The sequence below is a fragment of the Carettochelys insculpta genome, chromosome 2, assembly GCF_033958435.1.
Source record: "Carettochelys insculpta isolate YL-2023 chromosome 2, ASM3395843v1, whole genome shotgun sequence".
NCBI classification, from domain to species: Eukaryota; Metazoa; Chordata; order Testudines; family Carettochelyidae; genus Carettochelys; species Carettochelys insculpta.
Window position 1 is genome coordinate 277,133,760 of NC_134138.1, and position 18,429 is coordinate 277,152,188.

General features: G+C 50.7%; 1 protein-coding gene across 1 annotated transcript in view; it reads right to left on the minus strand.

Moving 5' to 3' along the window:
* Positions 1-14,441: 14,441 nt before the first annotated feature.
* Positions 14,442-18,429, minus strand: part of TMIE (transmembrane inner ear) — a 45,061-nt gene continuing 41,073 nt past the window's right edge. The window contains exon 4 of the mRNA XM_074985528.1: positions 14,442-17,453. Coding sequence (XP_074841629.1) covers positions 17,146-17,453 — 308 coding nt within the window. The 3' untranslated portion in view covers positions 14,442-17,145. The remainder of the gene's footprint in view (positions 17,454-18,429) is intronic.

Consider the following 18,429-nt stretch of genomic DNA (forward strand, 5'->3'; position numbering starts at 1 on the left):
ACTGTGCCACCTGTCCATCGTGGCATTGTTGGGAAACACCTCCTGGGAGGACCTGCCTGGTCAGCCCACAGCAAACAAACCCTGGCAGACAGCATTGCTGCAGGAAGCCTCTCCATGGAGACCCACCTCTATCCCCAGGGCTACTGATGGATGGAGGAACCAGGCAGCATTGGGAGCTGAGCAACTACCTACAGGGAGGGTCAGATACCCTAAGACGATGATCACTACTGACTGAGACAGGCAGGAGAAAAACAGAATATGCTACTTCTTATAGACGCCAACGCTGTGCAAGCTCTGGGCCTGAAGCATCCACAGAAGAGCAATAGTGCTCGGCAAGCTTCACTGATTAGCTCTTCCCCCTCTCCTCAGAGCCTTTGGCCGCTGCTGACCAGCTGTTCAGTGGTGGGCAGAAGGCACTGGGGAGAGCGGAGGAGGAGGAGCAGGAAGAGGTGGGGTAAGGGAGGGGTAGGCTTAGGGAAGTGGAGCAAGACAGGAAAAGGCGGGATGGGGAGGAGCAGGGCAGGAAGAGGCGGGGCCAAGGTAGGGTTTGCTTGGAGATGGCAAGCAGGACAGAAGAGGCAGGATGGGGGAGGAGCAAAGCAGGAAGAGGCGGGGCCACAGTTAGGGTGTGCCGGGGGAAGGGAACAAGACAGGAAGTGACAGTACAGAGCCAGAAAAGAGGTGAGAAGAGATAGAGTGGTGGTGGGGTCTGAAATGGGTCAGGGGCTGAGCACCTTCAGGGAGATCAGAAACCCAGCACCTACGCTCCTGCTGCAAAGAAGGGAACTCCTTTGTGGTCATAGGGCAGGAATCTTGCACCAGATTCTCCACAAGAGCGTGCGCGTGCACAGACGCGCACGCGCACGCACACGCACACACACACACACACACACACCGGACAGGTGCAGGGGTGCCCAAGTACCTCATCTCCAGAGCCGGCAGCCACCATCACCCACACAAACATCAGGTTCGCTCCCCAGGTGCAGGTCTTAAGAGCTAACCTAGGTCTCATCCTCATGGCATGTGGAAGGCACAACTGCTCCTACAAGCTGCGAGGGAGAAGGGAAAAGAGGCGATATCCACCATGGAGCAGGAGGTCCCGCAGGGCCAGAGTGCTGCTAGAATGGGAGCAGGTAGTGGAAACCAATGAGTGCGTGCTGGAGAAACACTGGGGGGAACAAGAGGTATCCTTGAATTTTAGGCTGAGCCCCACAGACAAGTCGCTCAGCCAAGAGGTAGCCTCCTAAACCAGTCTGTCCCCTGCCCCAGAGATCTGGAGGAGGGGAATGGATCCAGCCCTCCATTGGCAGAGGAAGGGGTGAAGTTTAAAGATCTGGGAGAGATGGTCACCTCCTTGACATTTGCTTATTTAAAACAAAAAGTTAGTTTGATGTTAATAGCTGAGAACCACATGAACGCTGTTCCTCTGTTATTCCTTAGACACTACAGACAGTTTAAAGGAACATTGCTTAAGTCAAGTTTCTCATGGTAAACAAGCTTTTGTGCTGTGTTTAGGAAGCTGTTTTCTAAAACAACAAAGGGGAAATGTTATCCGTCACTCCTGCTGTTGAGTTATGGGCTTTTGGTCACTGTTACCCAGCAGAGGCTCTAAACTTATCCCAGCACACCCGACCAATGCAGGCCTACTCTGCACCCACCTCAGCTGTGGCTTCTACACTGAAACCAGAGCCAGACCAGATGTGAGAGAGAGGCGTGTTTTTTTCCTGTGGCAGCCCTACGCCGAACAGCACAGAAACCCGAGCTGGTGGGCACCCACCCAAGTGCTGGCTTCACATTATTTGAGAAACAAAAGGCCAAAGTTAAGGGGCAGAGGAATGTATTGGCTGGGGAAGCCAGTGTCTTTGTTTGGGGCATGAGATCCCCTCCATACATTCTGCTAAGAGATGTGTCCTCTTGTTGGTGATAGAGCACCTAGGATGCTAACAAGACAGGCTGTGGGGGAGGGATAGCTCAGTGATTTGAGCATTGCCCTACTAAATCCAGGGTTGTGAGCTCAGGCCTTCAGGGGGACCATTTAGGGATCTAGGGCAAATAGGAGGGGGGAAGGGAATGGTGCTCAGCCCTGCCAAAAGGGCAGGGGAGTGGACTTGATGACCTTCTGAAGCCCCTTCCAGCTCTGTGAGATGTGTCTCTCCATAGACCTTATGTGGTGGTGGACAGGGGAGGCAGAAAAAAGCTGGGGGACACATGTCCCTTGTCAGCTGGCAGTAATAAAAAGGGTGTCGTTTATCCAGTAGCAACATATCCTTCCACCATCTTCTCAGCTGCAGAGCAGCCCACTCCTCACAAGGGGCACACACTCTGCGAGCCTGGCCTAAGACCTTCAAGCTGTCCCAACAGGACCTGTTACTTTCTTCCTGGTCTCTCTAATGGTCCTTCCCTCCTTCTGTTGCCTGGCAGGATGCTGACTCCATCCAGCGCGGATGGGCTTTCCTTGTCCGGCAGAGCATGCAATGGTCTGTCAGAGGCCAGCACTTCACACCAGTCCGTGTCTCCTTCCTGGCCGGTAATTTACACAATTTACAAACACTGACTGTGCAAACGCTCACCTTTTACTTGGCAAAACAAAGGAGGTTAGCGCAGGCAGCAACTCACAGGCATTCCCTGAGGGCTTAACATTTTCCTATCACCCTAACATGGATGTCACCAACACCAACAGACAGAAGAGCCCGACGGAGCCCAGCTGGTGGAACAAAGTCTGGACACCTCGTATGAAGCAAGCAGGAGGATTTATTACACGCAACACTGGTGGCGTGGCGCTTTGCCCATCAGGACTCAGTGGAGTGCTGCCAAATAGGTTACAATTGATTATATAGATCATTGATAGCCCAGGGGGTGGGTAGGGGGAACTACGGAATGGGTGTTACCCAAGCCTGGATAGGTCCTAGCAGCAAGAAGAAATGAGCAAACTAAGGCAATAATCTAAAAAGGTTACGTAGTTCACCCCCCCACCCCCCATTGCTTATAGAACATTTTATCTCTGGTACAAGTGGTTTTCCTTAACAAGTTACTTAAACAAAGCAGACGTTTAATGACATCTATGTGTCTAATTGGATTAGTGATGCGTCTACAGGAGTAATGATGACACCTTCACATGGGCATATCTAGGCGTGAATTATCTAGCAGATTGAAGCAGAAGACAGGAACAGCGCAGAGCAATAACACATTTGTTTTGAGTAACAGACTGGGATAGCAAATGGGATGGTGCTATATCCTGGTTCTCGCTTGCGTGGCCCCTTCTTGGAATGCAGTTGCTGGGGCAACACTCCCTCTCTCCAAACTCCAAGGCTGTGTCCGAGGTGGGGCGACCTTCCCTGGGTCTTATGAATGAAATGGGCGGGGGCGGGGAAAGCTGGGATAACCTTCCATTCATGCTAACTGGTTTTCAGAACCATAGGATAATAGGCCTTCTCCAGACTCTAGGATTCACTTAGGGGGTCTTTAGCTGAATACCATAGCCTGCCTCAGAAATTTCCATCCTACACCACCTCTGCATTTGTCAGTGTTCATTTGGGGCCTGCAGATTTTGGCCTGAGCCTGCCCCTCCTCTGCTAACCTCCCAGCTCTGTTTCTTGTGGTCCCAGCCTATTAGAGTGCATTAGGAAGAGCATTTCAAGCAGATCTAGAGAGGTTGTTTTTCTCTCTGTTCGTCATGAGGCCACATCTGGAATATTGTGTCCAGTTTTGGGCCCCCCAGTATAAAAAGGATGTGGATGTGCTGGAGCAGGTTCAGCAGAGAGCAATGAAACTGATTAAGGGGCTGGAACACAAGACCTATGAGGAGAGGCTGAGGGATTTGGGCTTGTTTAGTTTACAGAAGAGAAGACTGAGGGGTGATTTATTAGCAGCCTTCAACTTCCTGAAGGGGAGCCCTAAGAGGGATGGGTAGAAACTGTTCTCAGTGGTAACAGATGGCAGAATAAGGAGCAATGGTCTGAAATTACAGAAGGAGGGGTGTAGGTTGAATATTAGGAAAAACTACTTCCCCAGGCGGGTGGTGAAGCGCTGGAATGCGTTGCCTAGAGAGGTGGTGGATTCTCCATCCCTCGAGGTTTTTAAGTCCCGGCTTGACAAGGTCCTGGCTGAGATGACTTAGTTGGGGTTGATCCTGCTTGAAGCAGGGGACTGGACTCAATGAGCTCCTGAGGTCCCTTCCAGCCCTAGGATTCTATGATGAGAACATCAACCAGAGGTAAACTCGAAGGCTGTTAATCAGTCCCCCTCAGGGTAATCATTTACACTATCATCCAATAAACCAAGTAGCACTGCAAGGGCAGGCCCCATTATGGTGCCCCACACCTCTCTAGGCAGGCAGCCACAGCCAGAAGAGTGGCAAGAGGAGGAGGTAGGCTCTGGGCTGGAAAGCTGCCCAACGACCATACTGGGGAAGTGACTATGAGCTGTAGCAGTTTCAGGGCCGGCTCTAATGTACATCGCAAACTGGAATGTGAGTGGTGCAAGAGCGATTTAAAGCTGTTTTCCCAGCCCTGGGCTAAGCTACCGTGCTGCACCCACCGGAAATTGAGCACAGATCTTGGCTCCTGGTCTCCCCTTGCTTTCTGGGTGCATTCAAAGCACCAAAGCAGACAATGGTAGTCTGGGGCCCTGGCACACAAAGTCCATCTCCTCCACAGCATTGCTGTGCTGCGCTGCTCCCGGCCAGCAGTGTTGGGCAAAGCCTTTCCCCTGCCAGCTGCTTGGGGCTCCGCCCCCCCTTGAACCTAGGGTCCCAGAGCAAATGCAACACTGCACCCTTGTTAATCCAGCATTGAAGATCACCATCATAGCTGCTGATGAAAGGAAGCCAGATGCCTCTCCCTAGTGTTGGTCAAAACCAGTGTGTTAGGATAGCAGTCGGCACAAGTATTTTGTGCACAGGCTAAATGTACAGGGAGAGAGAGAGAGAGAGAGTGTTGGAAACATATGTTAACTTATCAATTACACACTTTCGACATCCCTGTTCATGTCAGGCACCCCCAGCCCTTTGCAAAGCTGACAGCAGCCCTTGCACAAGACAAGAGGAAAGTTTTCAAAGCAAAGCTGCAGGAAGACTTTGCCCCGAGTACACCTAGGCTGCCCTTGCATGGTACATTAACCGCAGGAATGTAGTATTCCCAGTGAGATCTGGGAAGGTACAGGACAAAGCCGGCACAAATAAGAGGGTTAAACTTATACTTCAAGCGATGAACAATTGCACGTAAAAAAGCAAAGGGTAACTAGCAGGGGGCTTGAGGCTCGACCGTGGACGCACACCTTCCGCATGAGGACAACGTGCCACAGCATCAAAATTCCTTCTTGGAAGGAGGGCCTGGGGGCTGGTTTGAATGCACTGCAATTTTGTGCAAATAAAAAAACTCATAACTCAGCCCCACACTCCAAAAGTGCATTGCGCCAAGCTGCCAGAAGCACAGCAACTGTTTTTACAGAGCTACTAGAAGAGTTAAGTAATTTATTCTGAGGTCAAGAGAAATCTCTTCCACTCAATGGCAAGTGGCCTCCTGCAAATGGCACTTGTTTGATTACGTACAGTAACCACCACGGCGGCACGTAGAATAGGTTGGAAATCAGTTTTCAAGTGGGGGAGAATCACTCTGCATGTACTGCTTTGTCCTTAGGCTGTATGTTTGGCTACGGGTGTGTCTACACTAATGGGAAGATCAAGCCACTCGGGGTTGATTTTCTGGAGTTTGAGTTCATGCTTCTGGTAGAGAAGCACAAAATCGAAACTGTCTTGGGTCAGAAGTTGAGCCCTGTGCTCCTCGGTATGGTAAGGAGTAAGGGAGGTCCATGGGAGAGCTTGTCCTGTCGACCTCCTTCTGTGTGGACAGACATGGAAGTTGATTGCAGACAAGTTGACTCTAGCTACACAATTGCCATAGCTAGAATTGCGTCTCTGCAATCGACTTAACTCCCAAGTGTACACCAAGCCTACATGTGGTCAGCTGCTGTCTCGAACATTCTGAACAGTGCATCCCAAGTGTGGTCCGACAATTGGCTATGCTTTTGAGTCGATAAATAGAGACTTCTTCCCGGACCAGAAGACAACCTGGGAATGGAAAACAAGTCCCAATGCTACCCCAGCCCCACATGCTCCAAAGGTCACCACCCCAAGGGCTCTGCTAGCTTGAGTCAACATCCATGAAAATTAATAGGACTCTAGTGTGGATCTGTCCCTTTAACATTCCTTTGAGACCCAAAGAAGAGTCCTTCTGTGGAAACCGTCCTCCCACCAGCCCCTGCGTTCCTGCTCATGGATCTGCATTGATCCTGGCTGGCAGTATTGCACTGGAAAACGCAGTCTCTCGGGCAGTTCCTGGGCCTTGTTTAAAATAGGCCTCTGCTGCATGGGCAGCTAAGCGTCCGCAGCCTTTCCGAGGTGGAAGGCCGAAATTTGACCTTTCGACCTCTCTGTAAGGTTGGAGTGCCAGGGATACTTTTTAAAGTCACTAATAATCCTGCGTACAACAGCTTCATTAATAAATGAAATAGGATGCAGAGCTTTACTGTTTGGGGGTTTGGGCTTATTTAGTTTACAGAATAGAAGACTGAGGGGTGATTTCATAGCACCCTTCAACTTCCTGAAGAGGGGGAGGGGCTCTAAAGAGGATGGATAGAAATTGTTCTCAGCAGTGACAGGTGGCAGAAACAGGAGTAATGGTCTGAAGTTACATAGCGGGAGGTGTGAGTTGGATATTAGGAAAAACTATTTCACCAGGAGGGTGGTGAAGAACTGGAATGCGTTGCTTAGAGAGGTGGTGGAATTTCCATCTCTAGAGGTTTCTAAGTCCCGGCTTGACAAGGTCCTGGCTGGGATGACTTAGTTGGGGTTGTTCCAACTTGAAGCAGGGGGCTGGACTAGATGACGTCCCAAGGTCCCTTCCCCCCAAGGACTCTATGATTTTAAATATCTAAAAATGTCTGGGATTTTAATACAGATTGAACCTCTCTTATCCCGGATTCTCTGGTCTGGCAACATGTGGTCCAGCAGTACCGCGGATGTTGCTTAACCTGGGACACAGAGGTTGCTAGGGAGTGGGGGCTCTGCTGATCTGGCAGGCAGCCCCACTGGCTGGGAGTTGGAGCCACCGCCGGCTCCAGACTGGGAGCCACTGTGGGGAGCTGCATAGGTGGAAGAGGGGTGGGGATGAGCTCCTGCAGAAAATCAGCTTGCATGCCACTCTTGGCCCGTGTGTGGGGGTTGCTGGCCCCGGCACTACACCATGGACAGAGGTTGTTTAACTTCACCTATAAGCGAAGGTGAAAGTAAGCCGGTGTGTCCTGCTGGGGCACACTGGTCGGAGACTGGCTGCCTGGGGGTGGGGCTTGTCGGGGGTCACAGGGCACCCTGACTCCAACCCCGGGGATCCGCTGGCTGGGAAGCATGGTCCCTACTCACTGGCCAGCCCCAGCTCTGTGCTTCTCCCACCTCCAATTCTCTGCCCTGAGCCCAGCCCCCGATTTCTAAACCCCCCACAACTCCCTGCCCCGTGATCTGTGCCTCCCACAGCCGTATCCCTGCCCTGAGCTCCCCGACATCCACACTCACCCCAAACCCCTGCCATGATACGCCCCCCCCCCCCCCCACACAACCTCCAGCCCACACTTAACTGTCTTACTGGTACTGTCCTGTTGCAAACCCCTGCCATGATACCCCCCCCCGACACACAACCTCCAGCCCACACTCAAATGTCTTACTGGTACTGTCCTGTTGCAAACCCCTGCCCTGGGACCCCACCCCTTTGCAATAGGGCCGCACCGGTAAGAAATGTAAGTCTCTCACCCCTGCCTATAAGCCAGAGTGTATTCAGCAGCTTCCAGCGTTAAACCTCGCTCAGAGCAGAGACTGAGGAAGAACAAGAGTCCCTCTAGTGGGTGATTGTGGAATAACAGGCCGAGGGGAGAAGGCTGCTGCAAATTCCTCCCATCACTGACGGAGGGAGGCTACCACCCTGGGACACTGGTGTTTCTCTTACTTTGAGGGCTGGGGTCAGCCTCCGCTCATGCAGCTGCAGATGTTTCCAGTACCCACACAGGTGTCTGATAATTTCAGCCGAAACCTTACTATATGCTTGCCTAGAGCCTATTGGGGGAATGCATGTTTTAATAGCCATCGACTCAATCACCTATGGGTTTTAAAACAAAAAAGCCATCCAGTAGCATTTTAAAGACTAACAAAATAATTTATTAGGTGAGCTTGACTACTTGACTATTATATTATTAGATTTTATTTCATTAAATTATTTTGTCAGTCTTTAAAGTGCTACTGGACTGCTTTTTTGTTTTGATAGTATATCGACTAGCACTGCTCCCTCTCTGTATCTATGGGTTTGGTTTTTTTTCTGTCATGATCCAATTTGCAAAATGCCATTTCCATAGCTCATGTCATTACTCCGGGGTGGATCCTGGGCTGGTGGAAATGAGTTATTTTGGACCTGTTTCCATCCTGTTCCTCAAATCCAGGACCATGGGCACAGTATAAATAAATGTCTGTGGTCGGTGTTCCCGTAAGCTGAGTGCTTAGGCAGCTGCCCAGGAGAGATTCAAGCTCTGCCCAGGTGATTAGCAGAGTGCCCCCAGTGGGTAGCATGTCTTCCTATTGGTGGTTCACATGCTTCGGTGCACCTAATAAAATTTATTCCACCCACAGATGGAAAAAATATAGAGGGAGCATTACCTGTCTTGTCAGAAAGACAGATAGAGGGCTGTCTAGGTAATAGCCTGTGCCTGTCACTTCATGCTCCTTTCAGTTCTTTCTACCCAAGTTTGTTAAGTTAATGAAAAGTTTCATTAAGAGCAGTTCTGAGAACTCCACTGCACCATAGACATGAAGCCGGCCACAACCTCTCACTCTCACGAGAGACACTGCTTGCCAAAATGAAGTATCCTGGGACTGAACTGAGCTCCGTGCTTGTTCTTCTCAAAGGAGAGGCATCACTTTGAAATTAACAACTTGTTTCTGTTGCATCGGAGGGGAAACAAAATCAATATGCTCTAAAAAGTCATGTGCAGAATGTGTTTTCCTTCTAAGCCTACCCTAAATTAATGAAAATTTACTTATTTCAATATCTCAAAAGGATGCAAAAGCCCGACGGGTGCCTCTTTTCTTTTTTGAAGGGAAGAAAATACAGTCTGAGGGATGGTTCACAACACACGTCCTTAGCAATTCACTCACAGCCAGAGCTTCAGCTGGCAAACAGTGAACAAAGCTTCAGTCTGCCAGTTTATACCAGGATAGGTGACAAAGACCACAGACGAAGAACAGAATATACAACTGTCTTCTGCAACACTTAAGCCTATGCGATGAAATTCACCACACCTATGCCCGTCACTTAAGCTCTTAAAATGCACCATGGGCCGGATGCTCACTGATGTAAATTGGTGTAGAGGCACTGGACTGACACCTTTCCAGACCAGCTGAGGATCTGGCTCCATGTGAGTAAGGGCTGCAAGGCCAGGTTCTAAAACTTTTACTCACCATTTACACATTCTTTTTCCCCTCTCACTGAAAGTGAAATCACATAAAGGAGAGTCTTTGGGGTAGACTCTAGCTGTTGCTTCTTAGTTAACATCTGGGCTTTCTAGGAAGTGAAATCAATTCCCCCTGACTGCCAACAGGCCCTAGGAATTGGGCTACGCTCAGCAGTTTGATGTTAGTTTTTTAATAATTTCGGTGGATGATAATGTTTATCAGGTGGTCCATGACTTACGAACATAGCGACTCATGACCATTCGGACTTACGACCAACCTCCAGCTCACCACCAGCACACGCCAGCTCGCCTCCCACAGTGGGGGGCTCCAGCCGCACGCCTGGGGCGGGGCTTCCCTCCTACCCCCGTGAACCTGGCTCCACCCCCCGTGCCCCAACCGCATCACACTCGGGCCTGGACCCCCCTCCACCCGGCCCCAACCCCAATGGACCCAGACCCAAGCTCCCAACCCCCGTGTGGCCCCAGATTACCCCTCCCCATGTGGCTGGTTCAGCACATGTGGGGCTCCAGCCTGACCCCCTACTCAAGCACCCTGCCCCAGTGCACCCCCATTCAACCCTCTCTGCCACCTGACTCAACTGCCCTCCTCTGTGGTCCCAGCTCCCCCCACCCATGCATGGGGCTCCAACTTCAACCTGTGCCTGGGGCTCTGGCTCCAACCCCCCTGCACTCAACCACCCGCCCTGCCGTATCGCTTGTTCGCCCCCCCACCCCAGCTCAACCCCCTCCCTCCCGTGGCCCCAGCTCACCACCCCCCGTGATTGGGGCTTCGGCTGTCAGCCACCACCAGTGTGCGCAGAGGCTGTATCCCCCCTACCAGCTCAACCCACCTGTGCCCCTGTTCACCCCTGTTCAATACCCCCTCCACCCGGCTCAACCTCCCCATCCCCAGCTGACCCCCCCAACATGCGCTGGGCTGTCAGCCACCAGCCCCTGGGGGGCTCCAGCTGTCAGCTGCTGCAGACGCATGAAGCTCTACCCCTCCCAGCTAACCCCCTGCCCCAATTCACCCCATTCAACACCCCCCCCAATTCCCCACGGCCTCTGCTCACACTGCCTGGCACATGGGGCTCCAGCTTCAACCTGCACTTGGGGCTCCAGCTTCAACCTCCTCCACCCACAACCCCCACAGCCCTGGCTCCAGCCCTCTGGCTGGACTCAACCCCTGCCCCAACCTCTTGGTGCCCAGGTCCAACCCCCTGAAAAAGCCTCAACTCAACTGAACCCTCCCAGCACCCTTACCCACCCCAGGCTTAACCTCCTTGCCCCTCCCAGGGTCCCAAACGACCCCCCCACACCCTCCCTGACTTCCGCAAAACTCCAGGTACATGAGGGTTGTGTGGAACCATCAAAGGATTACAGTATAAGGGTATTTTTGACTTACCGGCAAATCAAGTTACGACCAGGTGTTTGGAACATAACCCGTTCAGAAGTCAGGGACTATCTCTACTCTGAAGCATTTTTTTTCTGATTTTATTGATTTAACATTTCACAGTAGCACAAAAGCATGAATTTTAAGCAATTTTGAACAATTATTTTCCTCTGGTAAAATGTTCACAGTCATGGAAAATTAGAGGCAGGCTCAGTGAGTAATTATTTAATAACAGCAGATGTTGAGCTTCAAAATACTAACACCTGATAACCATTAAAATGCAAAATGTCAAAGTCACATGACAAAACGAGCACCGCTTTCCTGGTCAGTTCCCAAGCAGCATGTTTCTTTCTTTGCTTGGCTCTACGGTCCTTTGCGTAGCGAGGGAACATTGTTTCACAGGTGTACTCTGAAATCTATGCTTACGGACATTTATTGATGAAAGCCAAAGCCTGGTTTGCCCCTTCTTTGACGCTTGGCCCTGACTGCCCTTGTCAGGATCCTGGCACTGGGGAGTGACACAGCTTAATACACTGATGTTTGTCAGGTGCTCCATTGTGGTGGTGGCTGAGTCCATCCAGGAAACTCACGAAAGAGAGGAGAGATGCTTAACATGGGACGGCAGAGAGCCCAGTGCTTGGCTAATTGCAGAGCTGAAGCTAAATCCTTTTCCCCCACCAGCTTCTTCCACAAGAGGCAGGCTGGAGAGAGGGCAGGATGGGCGTAGTACCTACCTGTGCGTTCTTGAGACATCGTCCTGAAGATGCAGCTTACAGTCAGGACACAAGTGTAGTCAGAGGACAGTCACAAAGTTACAACTTGGCAATGCGTTGGCTGCGTATTTGGAAGAGGTGATTGGATTCCCAGCATGATTGCTCTCGGGTGAGCACCAGAGAGGAGATTAACTGTAGACCATATTTAGGTTGAGTACCCTGGATATTAAGAAAAACTTCTTCCCCAGGTGGGCGGTGAAGCACTGGAATGCGTTTCCTAGAGAGGTGGTGGATTGTCCATCCCTTGAGGTTTTTAAGTCCTGGCTTGACAAGGTCCCGGCTGGGATGACTTAGTGGGGGTTGATCCTGCTTGAAGCCGGGAGCTGGACTAGATGACCTCCTGAGGTCCCTTCCAGCCTTAGGATTCTATGATTCTATGATTAGTCTCACGTTAAGCAAGTGCCAATTGACTCAAATTTGCAAATGTTTGTAAATACCAGTCCAGACGCTGCACAAACACAGGACACAAATGCTTGTGCACCATCTTGACTGGTGTTTACAGGTGTCTGCTAACTCATGGAATCGGATAATTGGCTAATTCAAATTAGAATAGGAACAAAAAGAACTAGCCCAGGCACAGAGCGAGATGGAGCAAGCGTGTGCTTTGTCCACGTGTAGCCAGCTCCCCTGAGATCCTGACCCTCCCCAGCAGACGTGCTGAACAATGCCAGCCACTTTTGACTTCAGTAGAGCATGGGAGCAATTCTCACATCCAGGTGTTACAGGGCTGGGCCTGCTGTCATGCAGCTTGGAGTGGCTTGTCCCTGGGAGTGCCTACCTCTGGGCAGATGATCAGAAGGCAGACAGGTCTCCCAAACTGGTGCTGTACTTTATAATTAGATTTCACCAAGCCTGTGACAAATGTCAACCCCTGGATCACTCGACCTGTCAAATAGTCCCCTTGGATTCTTCAGTCTAATTTGACACCTCAGGCCAAGTGGACGTTGGGATACAGGCCACCTACACCAAAAATCACATCACTTTTAGGCTTCTTCCAGTCACAAGAAACCAATCACTTAGCTCCCAATCAAGTGGTGCTATAGATCTTACACCAAGGACAATGCTGGTAACAAATTAATACAGGCTGATTAGCTAAGGAGGTTAAGTTACTGAGAGTTAAAGCATGTAAAATATCTGCACAGCTGAGTCACATATGAGGAAGACATTAGGACCCACCCAGAACAAGATGGCACCTCTGAAATCCAAATCTGGTGAAGTCATCGCTGACAAAGCCAAACAGATGGAGCGCTGGGTCGAGCACTACTCCGAGCTGTACTCACGCGAGAACGTTGTGGTTGACGCAGCCCTCGATGCCGTCGAGCTCCTACCAGTCATGGACGAACTGGATCAAGAACTGACTGTGGACGAACTGAAGAGAGCCATCGACAGCATTGCAGCAGGAAGGGCCCCTGGTCAGGATGGTACCACCAGAGGTAATCAAGTGTGCCGCGGGCACACTCCTGGAACCCCTACATGAGCTACTGTGCCTGTGCTGGAAAGAGGGTGAGGTTCCACAGGATATGCGCAATGATAACATTGTAACGTTGTATAAGAACAAAGGAGACAGAAGCGACTGCTACAACTACTGTGGAATCTCCCTCCTAAGCGTTACTGGTAAACTGTTCGCTCGCGTCATCCTTGGCAGACTCCAGAAGATTGCTGAGAGGGTGTACCCCGAATCGCAGTGCAGATTCCGTGCAGAGAGGTCTACCGTTGACATGGTCTTCTCTCTAAGGCAGCTGCAGGAGAAGTGCAGGGAGCAGAGAAAGCCACTCTACATAGCCTTCATTGACCTGACCAAGGCCTTTGACTTGGTCAGCAGGGATGGTCTGTTCAACTGCTCCACAAGATAGGCTGTCCTCCACGGTTACTCAAGATGATCCAGTCATTCCACGAAGACATGAGAGGAACCATCCAATATGATGGCGCATTATTGGATGCTTTCAGAATCAGGAGCAGCGTCAAACAAGGATGCGTGCTTGCTCCGACATTGTTCGGGATCTTCTTTGCACTCCTCCTGAAGCATGCCTTTGGATCTTCAACAGAGGGCATCTTGCTGCACACAAGATCTGATGGGAAACTGTTTAACCTTGCAAGGCTGAAAGCTAAGTCTAAGGTGCGGGAAGTCCTCATCAGAGACATGCTGTTCACAGACGGTGCTGCTGTAGTGTCTCACACAGAAGACCAGCTTCAAAAACTGCTGGATTAGTTCTCCAAAGCATGCAAGGACTTTGGGCTTACCATCAGCCTAAAGAAGACAAACGTACTCGGTCAGGATGTTGCTGAATCCCCATCAATCAGCATTGACAACTATACGTTAGAGGTTGTCCACGAGTTCGTTTACCTCGGGTCCCCCATCACTGACACCCTGTCGTTGGACACTGAGCTAAATAGAAGGATCGGAAAAGCGGCCACAACTCTGTCCAGACTCAGCAAGAGAGTGTGGAATAACAACAAGCTGTACACTCACACCAAAATGCAAGTCTACAGAGCCTGCATCCTCAGCACCCTCCTTTATGGCAGCGAGACTTGGACCCTGTATGCCCGCCAGGAAAAGAAGCTGAACGTCTTCCACTTGCGCTGCCTCAGGCACATCCTTGGAATATCATGGAAGGACAGAGTGACCAACACCGCCATCCTCGAGCAAGCTGGAATCCCAACCATGCACACCCTCCTCAGGCAGCGTCGACTCCTCTGGCTTGGCCACGTCCACAGGATGAATGATGGAAGGATTCCAAAAGACATCCTGTATGGTGAGCTAGCCTCTGGCAAAAGACCTCCCGGACGCCCCCAGCTGTGTTACAAAGATGTCTGCAAGAGAGACCTCAGAGAGGTAGACATCGAGCTGGACAGTTGGGAAGAGCTAGCAGACAACCGCAGCAGATGGAGGCAGGGGTTACACAAGGGCCTTCAGAAGGGCGAGATGAGGATCAGACAGCTAGCAGAGGAGAAGCGAGCACACAGAAAGCACAATAAGGACTTGCCAGACACCCACTACATCTGCAAGAGATGCAGCAAGGACTGTCACTCTCGTGTGGGTCTTTATAGTCACAATAGATGCTGTAAATGAAGTCCTCAATTGAAACTTTAAAGGGCGCGATCCATAGTCTATGCAGACTGAAGGATGCCTACCTACCTACCTACCTGGAAGTGATGATAATAAACTGCCTCATCCCCAGAGACAACCTGGTACCCTGAAAAGACTTTTGGGACTCTCCACTTTGCATCTGGCACATTTCTGTCTTAGATTCCAAAGAGTCCAGAGATGCAAGATGTCTCTTTGAGTCCACTCCTGGCAGCGTTACTCTGGGGAATGCATTAGAGGGTTTGGACCTTGAGTCATCACACAGGATGCCGCTTGCTTTGTAATTAGTGCTTTCCCTAGGTGTTCTTCCTTTGCATTCCACAAGGCTTCTGTCTTATTTGATGGGTTCTTTAGTTACAGGACTATGCACACTGTCAGTGTTTGCTCGTGCATGATAGCAGGATTCAGATACGTGAAAACAATGACAGTAACATCCCACTGGTATTTCATGTAGTTCGAACAACAGATACGCTCTCATAAATTTAACAATCACTTTCATCTACAGGACCAAGTTAGCCTGGCATGAGCTGGCACCTGATCTGCCAGCATCACAGCCACAATCAACATGACTTAAAGCTGGTTTAAAACAAACACAAGGACATATTTCTTCATGCAGCACATAGTTAACCTGTGGAACTCCTTGCCAGAGGATGTTGTGAAGACCAACCTTTTAATAGGGTTCAAAAAAGAACTAGATGAATTCATGGAGGTTAGGTCCATCAATACTTATTAGCCAGTACCAGTAGAAATGGTGCCCCTAGCTCCTGTTTGTCAGAGGCTGGAAATTGGGAGGGGTCACTTGATGATTACCTGTTCTGTTCACTCCCTCTGGGGGATCTGGCATTAGCCACTGTCAGAAGAGAGGATACTGGGTGAGATGGACCTTTGTCTGACCCAGTTTGGCTATTCTTATGTTTTTTTGACTTAAAGAACTGAAGGCAGCATCACCAGTATCTTAAGGTGCTGCTGCTTTATTCTACATTTGGCATACAGCCTCCTTCGTATGACACCTTTTGTAAAAATATACAGGCTCGGGCTTTTGGAAAGTGTGTTTAGATCATGTCAGGAAAGTGCTCCTGTCAGCATCCCTGAAACATCTAGGACAGTTAGGAAGAAAAGCAAGGGGAAGAAGAGCCTTTTCCCAGGACATCTGTGATCTAACTGTAGTACCCAGAGGCACTGAGACCTCATCTGGGGTGAGTGAAGTCTCTGCTTGACAGCCTTGTCAGAGGCCAGCTGGCCTCTAGCTCATGTGGTAGAGTGCAGGGCTTTAGACCCTATGCTTTCAGGGTCTATCCCTGGTGCCGGCAGCCTGGGTCTGTTGGCATTACATAAGTTTAAAGAGCTTCCTCTCATGGTTGTGTCCCCCCGTAATTATTCAGTACCTGAGTTTGGCCCTCTGTGGAAGGCTGCATGCCCCTGAAGAGTGGTGGAGGGCTCAGCTAATGCTTACCAGTCATGTTGATTTCAGACGGAGGGGGCCAAGTACTCCCCCATAGGGGTACCTCTACACAGCAGTCAGAACAGGAACAGCAGTACATGTAGCCATACCAGAGCTACCTTTGATCTAGCGAGTTTGGGTACCGAAAGCAATGAAGCTGCAGCCACGTGGGCCTGCCACTTGAGTATAGGCCCACGGTTGTCCCTGAATCACTCTTCAAGTCAGACAGTCCTTTTCAGTGCTCTTGTCTATGTTGACACCCAGACAGACTGGACTTGGAGACAAATGGACACATCTACCAAAACCCATATCGCATTTAGGTTGCTTCTGGTCCCAAAAAACCAGCCGCTTGCCACCAGATCAAGCAGTGCGATAGATCATGCACCGAAGACAATGCTGGTAGACAACTCCACGGTAAATTAACCACAGGTGTATCAGCTAAGGCAAGGCAGTTACATTATCAAGAGGTTAAAGCACATACAAAGTATGCACAGGTGAACCTCTGCTTCCGCCCCACTGCTGCAGCTTCCCTGTGATTGGTTCTCGAGCCAGCTAAATTAAAGTTAGCTCGGATACGCCTGTAAACACTGCTGTCACACCTCTGGCAGCCATAGAGACATAGATCTGAGGTTATAGCTCTTGCCATCTCTGAGTCAGTCTGTGCTCCTGTTTTTCACACCAGCCCATGGGCTGGCACCAGTTCTCAATCACATAGCCAGCACTGCATGGGCCATTGGTATTACAGGACTCTCTCTGGCCAGGGAGGCAGGTTTCCCTTTGGTGGGAACGTCACCTCTGGAGAAATGGTGACTCCACATTTCAGGAAATAAATCCAGGAGTTCCAGGGAGCCTCAAATTACTTCCTGGCCTCCCTTTTCCCACTGCGCTCCCCAGGCTGGTCTCACCGCATTACTGCTGTCAGGCCTGAGGTATTGTGCGTGAGCGAGGGGAGCTGTTGCTTGGATCACTTCTTCTGTGGGGTTTTCCTTGCTGCAGACTTGCCATTGCCCCTGGCTTTGCTGCCCACTTGGGTGCTGCCTCCTGCCTTAGTTTTGTCTGGCTCCTTCTGGCCCTTCCCCTTTCTCCCACATTCGGGCTTCTTTTCCCCCTCTCCCTTTCCTCCTTCCTTCTTCCTGGTCCCCTCTTTCCTGGAACCTTCCTTCTGCTCCTTTTTGCCCTCTTTCTTCTTGGAACTATCTTTCTTGCCTTGGGCCCGGTCCACTTTCCCGGAGACGGTGGGCACCTCTTCTTTCTTCTCCTCTGCCACCTGGGCTGTAGGGATTGGAGGGAGAAAGAAAACAGAAAGTTACCACAAAGGAGACCAGTCCTGCCACCCACATCCAAGCCGTGTCTACACGTGCACGCCACTTCGAAGTAGCGGCACTAACTTCGAAATAGCGCCCGTCACGGCTACATGTGTTGGGCGCTATTTCGATGTTAACATCGACGTTAGGCGGTGAGACGTCGAAGTCGCTAACCCCATGAGGGGATGGGAATAGCGCCCTACTTCGAAGTTGAATGTCGAAGTAGGGCACATGTAGACGATCCGCATCCCGCAACATCGAAATAGCGGAGTCCGCCATGGCGGCCATCAGCTGAGGGGTTGAGAGACGCTCTCTCTCCAGCCCCTGCGGGGCTGTATGGTCAGCGTGTGCAGCAGCCCTTAGCCCAGGGCTTCTGGCTGCTGCTGCTGCAGCTGGGGATCCATGCTGCATGCACAGGGTCTGCAACCAGTTGTCAGCTCTGTGGATCTTGTGTTGTTTAGTGCAACTGTGTCTGGGAGGGGCCCTTTAAGGGAGCGGTTTGTTGTTAAGTCCGCCCTGTGACCCTGTCTGCAGCTGTGCCTGGCACCCTTATTTCGATGTGTGCTACTTTGGCGTGTAGACGTTCCCTCGCTGCGCCTATTTCGATGTGGTGCTGCGCAACGTCGATGTTGAACGTCGACGTTGCCAGCCCTGGAGGACGTGTAGACGTTATTCATCGAAATAGCCTATTTCGATGTCGCTACATCGAAATAAGCTACTTCTATGTAGGCTTCACTTGTAGACGTAGCTCCAATCACTTCAGTCTAAGGCTGGGTCTACGCTAGAGAGTTTTGTCGACAGAAGAGGCCTTCTGTCAACATAACTCAGAGAACATCCACGCGCTTAAAGCATTCTTTTGACACAGTCTCGACAGAACTCTGTGTTTTCCTTGACAGTGTTATCCCTCAAAAGTTGAGGCATAACAATCTCTGGACAGAGTTCTG